General features: G+C 52.8%; 2 protein-coding genes across 7 annotated transcripts in view; one reads left to right on the top strand and one right to left on the bottom strand.

Moving 5' to 3' along the window:
* Positions 1–314: 314 nt before the first annotated feature.
* LOC308590096 (uncharacterized protein) lies at positions 315–9,700 on the bottom strand. Of its 5 annotated transcripts, none has more exons than XM_081199766.1 (3): positions 9,568–9,700; positions 6,012–6,098; positions 315–2,762 (listed from the first exon to the last, which is right to left on the bottom strand). In XM_081199766.1, exons 2-3 carry the CDS (start codon positions 6,090–6,092, stop codon positions 594–596), a joined length of 2,250 nt encoding a protein of 749 aa, XP_081055892.1. In that variant the 5' UTR covers positions 6,093–6,098; positions 9,568–9,700; the 3' UTR covers positions 315–593. The 5 variants fall into 5 exon arrangements, with proteins under 5 accessions (XP_081055892.1, XP_081055891.1, XP_081055889.1 ...); XM_081199765.1 differs by having other exon boundaries at positions 9,485–9,603; XM_081199763.1 differs by lacking the exon at positions 9,568–9,700 and adding an exon at positions 9,266–9,468.
* The window catches only part of SMG9 (SMG9 nonsense mediated mRNA decay factor), a 20,820-nt gene continuing 20,001 nt past the window's right edge, over positions 9,546–10,364 (top strand). The window contains exon 1 of one of the 2 annotated variants that reach the window (XM_081199779.1): positions 9,546–9,720. The gene's annotated coding sequence lies outside the window, so the exon portion shown is untranslated. Of the gene's footprint in view, positions 9,721–9,936; positions 10,032–10,364 lie in introns of those variants that run through there. The other variant, XM_081199780.1, reaches the window with a different exon arrangement.

Below are 10,364 nucleotides of genomic sequence, written 5' to 3'. Positions count from 1 at the left end.
ACCTTTGCAGTCAACCCAAATGTGTTCTGAGTCTGCTGAGCTGCTACACCAAAGACAGCCAATATGATGTGTCCCCCCCCCACCGCCCAGGTGCTGTTGGACTCCAACTCCCATCAGCCCTGGTTACTCCAACCAATGGTCAGGGATGGGAGCTGGCCCCCTCCAGGTACCTCTGTGCCTCACGCTGCAGCCCATGCCTTTCTGAACAATCCCAGCCTACAAACCTCAGCCTACCTGTTGTGAACACAACCCACATAAGAAACGCAGGTTTCTGCTACCACACAGGCCTCCCCCTGCAGGTAAGCAAAGAGTGATGGAGTCAGCATCTTCTGCTGTTTTAATTTTCACAGTCATAATTACATGGGGGGAGGGGAACAAAACAAAAGAAATACATCCCAACAGAAACAAGTTAAGCTTCACAACCAGTAAACCGTGTCAGACTAACGCTCCCCCGGAAGCAGCAGCCTTTTGTCTTCGGTTCCCCAGACATACGAGGCAAACCGCCAAGGGACTGGTGGGCGAATGGCTGGGGGTCCGCTCTCAACAGGACCTCCAGATATTCCTGGGGCCCTGACTGAGCGAGCCCACCTGGCTCAGCTCGAGGGGAGGAAACCTGAGAGGGTGTACACCCGCAGGCCGGGCCGCTGGTTCCTCACGTGGTGCCAGAGGTAGCGGGGCAGGCGCCGGAAGCTGGCTCCACACGGGCAGCTGAAGTGGGCCGGGCGAGGGTGGCAGGAGCCGTGCCTGGCGAGGCCCGTGTGCCCTTTGAGGGACTTCCCACAGGCCGCACAGATGAAGAGGGCCTCCTCCAGGTGCTGCAGCTGGTGCCTCAGGAGGTGCAGCAGGCCACGGAAGGAAGTCCCGCATTCGCACAGGAAGCCCCGCCCTCGGCGCCGGGGCCACTTCTGGTGGGCGCGGAGCTGGGATACCCGGCTGTAGCGTGCCCCACAATCGGGGCACCGGAAGCCCCACACAGTCCTCCTCCGTCTGGCCGGCTTCCGAACCCTTCTCCTCTTGGAGGCCCGCCGCCTGTGGCTGCTGAGGGGGCGGCTCACCGCCGCCATCTTGGGGCCCCTCGAGTCAGGGTCCACCTCCACCACGATGAAGTCCTCCTCTGCCGCCGCCACCACTTCGGCACCGTAGGCCTCTGGGCCAGCCCTCCCGTTTGCCTCCCACGGCTCAGAGGCCACAGGGATGCCGCCGCCCATGTCGTATTCCAGGTCCAAGACCTCAGGGTGGTCCCCCCCGGACGTGCCGGGGACCAGGCGGACAACCACGGAGCCTTTGGGGGAAAGGCTGGCGGTCGTCGGGGGTGACGGCTGCTTGTTTTGTTGACATGGGTTTGGCACGTACCCCGAGAACTGCACGGTGGCGGCCTGGGGCTCTTCCCAAGCCCCGTTCCCGTCGCAGGCCGGATCTGTGCTGTCCAAGGTCAATGCGTTCCCGTACGGGACAGTTATAAACTGCGACTCTTGGTGCAAAGGGACCAAGTGCAGGGTGGCCAAGTCCACAGAAGAAAGGTGAGGGTCCGGGTCCAGATACAGCGTGGATGCACCTTCCGAGGTCTTGATGATCACCTGCTGCATGGGGCTGGCCTCCGCTTGGCCGTCCATGACGGCCCCCTGCTCGTCCGCCTGGAGCAGCACAGTCCGGAGGAGCGTGCAAGGGTTCTGGGAGACCCAGCCGGCGGCGAGGGCAGCCTGGTCCTTATTGACTCCGCCCAACTGAAGGGAGCTGAGGCTCACCGGAGCGTCCAAAATGGCCGCCTGCTCCTCGGCCCGGAGGAAAAGAGGCCGGAGGGCGTTGACGTTCCCCTGTCCGTCGAAGAGGGTGGCCTGCACCTCCGCCTCGTCGCCGTCCAGGATGATGATCTGGTTGTCGGCGTTCATGACCGCCGGCTGCAACAGGCCCCCCGCCACCTGGCCTTCCAAGATGGCCTCCTGCTTCTGCCATGGCTGCAGCAGGGCCACGCCGACATCCCCGTCCAAGATGGCCACCGAATGCCCCGGGTGGGCGGGACCGAGCAGGCCCTCGGTGGGCGGAGCACTGGCAGCCGGCAGCTTCCTCTGGTGCTTGGAGGACTTCCGCTTGCCCGCTTTCTGGGCCCGGGGCGCCTGGAGCCTCTTCAGCTGCCCCGGAGCCTCCTGCGCAGCCGGCAGGCCGGACGCGCCTTTTGCTCCCAGCTGCATTTCGGCGGGCTTGTAAACATAGGCGGCTTGGGAGGCGGGGGAAGTGGAGGAGGAAGAAGAGGAGGAGCGCCTGCACCCCTTCCTGTGGCAGACCTTGATGCCTTTCCGCACCAGCTTCAGGTGCCACTTGGTGTGCCGGGCAAAGTGCTCTGGGTGCAGGAACCGCTTGCCGCACTCCAGGCAGCGCAGCTTGCGGGGCGGGGAGCGTGCGCGGGGCGGTGGTGCCGCGGGCTTCTGCAGCTCCTCTTGAGCATGGTCCTTGAGGTGCTGGGCATAGTGCCACTCTTCCATGAAGACCTGCAGGCACTTCTGGCACTGGTGAGCGCCGAACGCCGGGCTCCCGGGGGCGGTGGGAAGGCTGGGGCGCAGCGGGCAGGGGTACAAGGGAGGGATCCATTTCGCGCAAGCGGCCGACCGGGCGGAGGGGGAGGCTGGCGGGCGCTGAACTGGGAGGCGCTGAGCAGGCCGGGCCGGGCGCCGGGTGGGGAGGTAGAAGGTGAAATAGGCCTCCCCGTCGTCATCGCTGCTGGAGGCATCCAGGGTTTCCCAGGAGAGACAGTTCTTGGCATTTTCCTGGTGGTGGAAGGAGAAAGAGAGATGTTAAGAGAAGATGTTAACACCAGACACCATTCCTGCTTACAGACGTAGGCTTTGTTTGGAAAAATAGGACGTTGTTTGGAATGAGCTGATACAGGCGATCAAAGCTTCAATAGGGAATGGGACATATATAGACTGTATTTAAAAGAACACTGTAATCATTTGAGTTCTTTGGCAGGCTTTCAGTAACTCTTGCAACGTTACAAAGACGGTGGATATTTTGGAGGGCCATATTGTGGAAGAACTATGATATGCAGTTGATTTAGACATATAAAGGGCCCACAGAGGGGAGGAGGGAAGTTGTAAGATTTGGAAGAATCTTGTTTGGTTTAAAAATTTAAATGTGGTAAATGTGAAATTTATTTTGTAAAATTAATAAAAATTATTTCAAAAAAAATAAATAGAATGAGTTGATACAGAACGTAGCAGGCTATTAATATCTACATATGCTTAGGATAAAAAGACTACATCAATTTATACAGGGTGAGTCTTTTAAAAGAGGCCCCGTGGAACATGTGTACTCTGTGTCCATGGGGCCTTTTTTAAAGGACTCACCCAGTATAGCGGTGTCCAAACTTCTTTCAAAGAGGGCCAGATTTGATGAAGTGAAGGGCCGTGAGGGCCGACCAAAGGGTCAGCCAAAGTTGTTATCCTTTTTTAGGATTGAAGTTTAGGATTTTACCCACACGTTTTTGAGCTTTTTTAAGGGTTGAAGTTGTTAAGGGTTGGGTTTTTTTAGGATTTTACCCCAGGAAATAAACTGCCATAGGGGTCGGATTAAACCGACCAGTGAGCTGGATTAGGCCCCCAAAATGGCCTTTGGACATGCCTGCTGTATAAGAATGCATGGGAGTATATTACAGTGCATTTTTGCATGTATATATATTTTCCCTTATACACATCTTTGTTTTTCCCTCCTCTCACTTCTCCTCCTTTTTTCTCCATCACTTTATTCCTTTATAATTGAAATACTTTCAATAAAAAACAACAACACACCAGACACCATTAAGCATCACATGCTACAGACACATTTGTGCGCACGTCACAATTCCAAATTTGGAATGGTGGGAGGAGGAAGGGAACAGAAGACAAGTATTGAGCATTTCTCAATCCACTCAGCATTTCTCGATCTACTCAGGACTCTCTCTCTTAAGTTTCTAGCCTTATGGTTGCAAAATGCAAGGCTTGGCGGACTCTTGGGACACCAAGAGTAATTTTGTCGGATGGGATTTCTGGCAGCTGTGGGTCACTTGCTTTTCTGTTCTAAAACAACATCCCCAAGTGGTCAACAACAAAATCACCGATCAAAATAAAATCATCCAAAAAAAGTCAAACCAGTTATAAAAAGAGAAGTAAAAGAAGCAGAAAAAGGAGAAAGAACTAACCCAAACCAAACATGTTTTCAAGTAACAGAATGTGATTAGAAAATGAATGTGAGAATCCCAAGCCTATGTCTGAGATCCTTGGCAGAAAAACACCTTGACCCCATGGGCTCTCCTGCCTAGTTTTAGTAAGTCGTGGGGAAAAGCGAGGCTTCTGCTGAAGCCCGGAGAATGCCAAAAGGTTTGTATGGAGCGTATGATTATGTATCAGGATTTATACTGCAATCCTATGCATCTGTGGCCATCCAGATGCTGTTGGACCCTAGCTCCTGTCTGCAGAAGCCCTTATGGGCAAAGGCCAGGGATCTGGAATCTAACATCTGGAGGGCCACAGGTTCCCCATTTAACCTCTAAAAGATTTGGGACGGAGAACACTGCCTAGTTCAAACAATTCCTGAATGATACACTAGCCCACCACCTTGCTGAAGCTAAGCAGGTCTGGGATGGATTAGGGCCTGGATGGGAGACCTTAAAGGAACCACAGGGATTCCACCTTCAGTACCATCGATGGAAGAAAGGTGGGGTATCAATGTACGTAAATAAATACAATAAACCATTTTCCCCTGAGAGTGGAGTACGGCCTTGCTCTGCACACACTTCTGAAGGAAAGAAAGATAAAAACAAATAGGTTGAATCCAGCTGTATCCAAAGTTAGTTGCATTAATTTCCATGGGTATAAGTTAGTCCTGCCCATTACTTTCAATGGGCCTACTCTGAGCAAATCCAGCAATGGACTCAACCCAATATTTAGTAGTGATATGCTTGTTTCTCAAAGGAATCAAAGGTTTATTCTTGACAATCCTAAGAAGAATGACTGTGCAAAGCAAACCCAAGTTATCCCCATGTAAAAGATACAAGACAGTGACTTGCATTTAAGGCTACTGCTCAAGTTCATTGTGGGGCAAAGATCTGCATCACACGACTTCCAGCTCGCTGCTCATGCTCTTCACCACTATAAGCAACAAGGCTTAATTTAGGGTAATGGGGATTATTTAAAAACCAGAATGTTTTTACTAGTACAGTGGTGCCTTGCAAGACGAAATTAATTTGTTCCGTGAGTTTTTTCGTCTAGCGAATTTTTCGTCTTGTGAAGCACGGTATCGGAAAAGTTTTGGAAAAGCTTCAAAAATCACCGAAAACCTCAAAAAAGGCTACCACACCGCGTTCTATGAGTTGCTCCTCGAAGTCAAGTCGCAACTGTATTAAACGGTGTTAAGAAAAAGGAAACAAACTTGCAAGACGTTTTCGTCTTGCGAAGCAAGCCCATAGGGAAATTCGTCTTGCGAAGCAGCTCAAAAACCGCAAAACCCTTTCGTCTAGCGAGTTTTTCGTCTTGCGAGGCATTCGTTTTGCGGGGCACCACTGTACAGTCATACCTTGTTTGCTTCACGTTACGGCTTTTCGGGTTACGAACACGGCAAACCCTGAAGTGTTTACTTCTGGGTTCGCTACGCATGCATGCGCAGAAGCCATCTGCACACTTCGCACATGCGCTCTATTGTGTTTCGCACACATGCAGTAGCAGCGCTCTACTTACAGATTTTTCAGGGTGCAAACGGCACCCCGAAATGGATCGCGTTTGTAAGTAGAGGTACCACTGTATACTTGATGCTCCATGTAACCTTCTGGGTTAGTGTAAGGTAAACAGCTGGCAAACACACAGAATTTAGACAAAATGCAAGATTGGGGTGAGTGGGATAGTACAGAGAAGAGCGCAGAACCCCAGGTACCCTCTGCCTCTCATACTACCCTCATAAGCAACGCGTTGGTGCAGATCTATAAAGACGAAGCAATTTGGGTATCCCCACACCACAGGGAGAAGAGCTGAGACCCTGTTGCATACCAAGTGCAGAGGCAGTTCATCCAGAGACCCATCTTCCGTCAGTTCAATTTCAGCTCCAACATCCATCCCTGCCAAGTCCATAGCGCCCTGAAATGAGGAGAAACATCTTGAACGATCCTCGCCTTCTCCTGAAAAATCAGAATTCACAACTGCGGGCCGTGTCATATGGGAAACTGATGCACCCCAGACAACGAAATGGGCCAACCTGCTGAGCTTGGGACAGTGGGGAAAGGAGAACAGAAAAGATGACTCTGCTGATCAATTCCAGTCGGGCCCATAGGGCAAGACTGAAAGAGGGACCCAGGAGTCCTAGATCTAGAGAGCCACCCATGCCGCCAAGGCCACAAGCTCTCATACCAAGCAGTTGCAGCTGCATTATTGGGCTGTAGAAAAAATGCACCTTCCCCCTTTTCCATATAACTTTTGTTCCTAAGCAAACATGCAAGCTCCACCAATTCCAGGTTGCCATTTTGAGAGATTCAGCAGCAGCTTCTTGACAACTCATCGTAGTATCTGACTCCCAGTCTCCCTGCTGCGCTAGCCCTTAAGCCAGGGTGCCCCCTCCAATTGCTTTGGGCTACAACTCCCAGTCCCATCAGATGGGTGTTGTAGCACAAAACATCTGGAGGGAGCTTCAGGTTGGCCAAGGATGCCTTGCACTCAAATGGAAACAGAGCCATGCACATTTTAGGGAAGGGCCACAGCTCACTGGCAGAACATTTGCATGAAGGTTCAATCCCCGGCAGCTCCAAGGAGGGCTGGGAGAGACCCCCCCCCACCTGGAACCCTGGAAAGTCACTGCCAGTGTAGACTGGCACTGGTCTCAGTGGCCCACAAACTTCTTCCAGGTGGTCTACGGCTCATCTGCTAAAATGCAATTAAAAACCATGCGGCATCTGGCACAGCATGTTACAACTGCTACAGCAAGCAGGAAAATCATTAAGCGGTCCCCCAAGACCCTCTGCAATTTTCAAGTGGTTGGAGGGGCAGGGGAGAGATATTTAGGAAGCACCAGTGCAGCAGGAGCTAGTTGGACCAATGGCCTGACTCACTAGAAGGCAGCTGCTCCTGTTCCTAACCTAGGAGTTCTGATTACGTGCCTTGAACAGCAGATCTGGCTGCCATTCCCACAATTAAAGCTCAGGAACTGCAGTTCACAAGCGTAACTCTGCAAAAACAAGGAGGAGACTGAATCCAGACTGTAGACCAGAGGGAGGTCACTGGACCACCTAGCTCCTGCTGGGACAGCTGTATGAAGGTGTGCAGCACTAGATGGGCTCCTGCTTGCGGTAATGGTGCAGAGATCCTGGCCAAGTGCTGCAGCTGTTTTTTTTTGGGGGGTGGGGTGGGACATAACAGCACACCATCAGTTGATAAAGCAGTGCGCATGCCACACAAAACGGAAACCCAGGCCGCCCATCCCTCTTTTAGCTCCACTGGGACCAGCAGAATGAATGGCAGAAACCCCCACCCTGGGTGGAATGAGACTCAATGACAGGCAGATCCAACTAATCCTCTAGCTTTGTCCCCCTCCTCCTCCCTGCTGAGAGGGCAACTCTTGAGTCTGGGGAGGAGCAGGAAGCTGGCGGCCAGTGATTCCCCTTGGACTAGCAGTAAGTAGGAAGGCATGCAGCTGGGGCAGGCTGGAGTCGGTGGGGCAGCGCCCCATTCGAGCAGCCTCCGCTGCGAATCAATTCCTCTTCTGCGTTTTATACAGAAGAGGCGAATCCAGGCCAGTTCCCCTTCCAAGCCCCGCCTGGCATCTAACCGCGGGCATTTTTTCTCTCCCTTGCAGGGATCGGGTCGCCTGCTGGCTGCGGGCGCGCCCCCTCCCCCCCGGGCTGCAAACTTGCCTCCTTTTGCTCCAGTTCGACCTTACCAAGGCGTGTCCCGCAGGCCTCGCCGCTGCTCCGGGCCAGCCCAGCAGACCCTCCCGCATGGTGCTCGGAGGGCGGCGCCCCGGAGCATCCGCAAAGAGCCCGCGCTCCGGGGAAAGCCCGCCGCACGCGACCTGCTGCACCGCGGCCGCTGCTCTTCCTACTGCGGCGGCGGCCGCCGCCTCCCCTTTTGCAAGGCGCACGGCGACCGGCCGGAAACGAGCCCGGAGATTGCTGGGGAGGTGGGGCGCAGAGGCTGCTGGGAGTTGTAGTCTTTCGATTCCTTTCCCCTTAACACTCCCAGCCAAGCGCTTTCGGGTGACCTGCGGAACTCCCTGCCCCGTGCTCCGTCCCTCAGTTTAATAGCGCCGCAGGGTCGCCTGGGACTCACCACCCTTTGTGGTCCCCGGGGACCTTTACCCCCCCTCCAAGTCAGGATGCTTCAAAGCCCGTGGGAGCTGAAAGGCACCCTGCACATGCTCTGGAAGTACTTGTAGAGTTGGAAGGGACCGCGAAGATCGTGCAGACCAACCCGCTGCGAGGCAGGAATCTTTTGCCCAACGTGGGGCTCGAAACCTGAGTCTCATGCTGTGAACAAAGCTTCTTGGATGGGGCAGAGTCAAAGACACTCTGCACATGCTCCGAGGCACCCTTTTAGGACTGGTATTACCTATTCCAATCCAACTCTGAGCCCGAGCAAGGCTTCCGGGGGCGGTCTTTTGTTTTTCAAGGAACCGCAGGGCTGATCAGGCTTTACGAAGCTGTGGTCCATTCGGATTGAGGGAAAGGAAGGGTGTGAGAACAAAGCGAGCCTAACGTGGATAAGGCTGCTGCGAGTCTGGATCCTAGTTGGCTGCTCTTGTTTTCAGTCTCCACAGAATTCTTCTTCCCGGTTTTTTGCTGCTAGTGTAGCATTGTGACACCCTCCCTCCCCAAAGGGGGCTCAAGGAGATCCTTGTGTGCCTTTTGTGAATTTCCACATTTGATTTGGATTTAGCTTAGATTGATTTAAACGGGGATTCAGGCAAATGCAGGAAGAAAAAAAGTTTTTAAAGTGAAGACATGATTGACCTGACGCAGCCTGTAGCTCAGTGAGTCCCCCTACTCCAGAGTAAACGAGTTTATTGCACTGAATGCTGTATTGAATTAGGCAGCCAGGGGTTGTTTTTAGTTTTTTTGGCTACACACTTCTACTTATTTTTATGATCTTATTTATTAACACCACCAAAATACTCCCCTTCTGGCAAGTTCTAGTTAATAGCTGGGGGAAAGTTTTGTGTTGTAATTATTATTATTATTAGTAGTATTATTATTACTATTCTTTTCTGCTCCAACCATTACACGCCACTACCATTCCAGGTGGGAAGCCCCGCCTACCCCATTCGCCCTGCCTGGCCTTTTGCCTCGCTCTGGTTTCTCGCCCCGCCCCCGGAATGAGATCCATCTACGCGTGTTCTTCGAATTCTGACGCATGCGTACAAATGAAACTACTTTCGCAACGCTGCCTAGGCAAACGAAAGGCTCCGAAAGCAGCGCTGCAATGCACACACTTGCCGCAGACTGAGCATGCGTCAATCCAAAGCCAACGGCGCTCACCCGTCCCCGGAGCGAGAAATGACGCCCAGCGCATGCGCGTTGGCTCAAGCAACGGTGGCCGATGAGGTCCGTAACCCTGCTACCTTCCGAGATGTGCTGATTCGCAGGACCGCATTCCAACCGGCATTCAACGAGGTGTTATCGCCGCCTAAGGCTACCTTCTGCCTCAAGGGACGCTCGGAGGATCTCTTTCCCGCGTAAGCGAGGCTGCTGGCTTTTACCGCCCCGCCGCTCAGGTATTTCTCTGGGACGGAGTGGGTAGTTCCAGGTTTTGCCCTAGTATCCATCCGCTGCACGTTAAAATGAGTTTGCGGTATCCATCCGCTGGTTGTTGGATCTTATTTTCCTCTATATCCCTCCGCTGTATACTGCATTAGTGACGTTAAAAACCGAATTATATGAGTGTATCCCTCCGCCAATTAATATAGTCCCTTTGCTTGCCCACCCCCACCCCCCCGCCCAGAACAACAACCTATGGTTAGACCTTGCGTAGAAGCTATGACTTCAGACCTGGAGACTTTCCCTGTAAATGGAGGTGGTTAAATTAGTAAGTCGTGAGACACTCTGCACATGCTCAGAAGCCTTATCATTTTCATGTGCCTCCCATGCTCCATTTGTACTCTTATTTATTTATTTTTAAGCAAGGCATGTTTACTTTGCTCTTTGTCCCTACAAGCTTCTCTTTATTTGCATGGAAACTTTAAGCGGACTAAATCCGTTTCTCTTCCTCCAGGTTGCTAACTCATCTCCATCTTGTCCTCTGCGACTGCCTGTTGAGGTGCTTAATGCACAGCTATAATGAGCACCGCAGGGTTGGTTTCTCACGTTTGAAACGAGATCCGGGAAAGCTGCTTTCCATTGGCTGTGTTCAGACATTGCA

This window comes from Podarcis bocagei (genome assembly GCF_964188305.1).
Source record: "Podarcis bocagei genome assembly, chromosome: 7".
In the NCBI taxonomy this organism is placed as follows: domain Eukaryota; kingdom Metazoa; phylum Chordata; class Lepidosauria; order Squamata; family Lacertidae; genus Podarcis; species Podarcis bocagei.
Note: the sequence above shows the minus strand (reverse complement) of the source record. Positions and strands in the feature narration are given on the sequence as shown.

Excerpts from the sequence above, each read along its gene's own strand:
- LOC308590096 (XM_081199763.1), bottom strand. The coding sequence starts at position 9,361 with ATGCGTCAGAATTCGAAGAACACGCGTAGATGGATCTCATTCCGGGGG. Across the intron at positions 6,099-9,265 it reads GGCCAGGCAGGGCGAATGGG|GGCGCTATGGACTTGGCAGG; the intron begins GTAGGCGGGGCT and ends TCCTCATTTCAG. Across the intron at positions 2,763-6,011 it reads ATGAACTGCCTCTGCACTTG|GAAAATGCCAAGAACTGTCT; the intron begins GTATGCAACAGG and ends TTCCACCACCAG.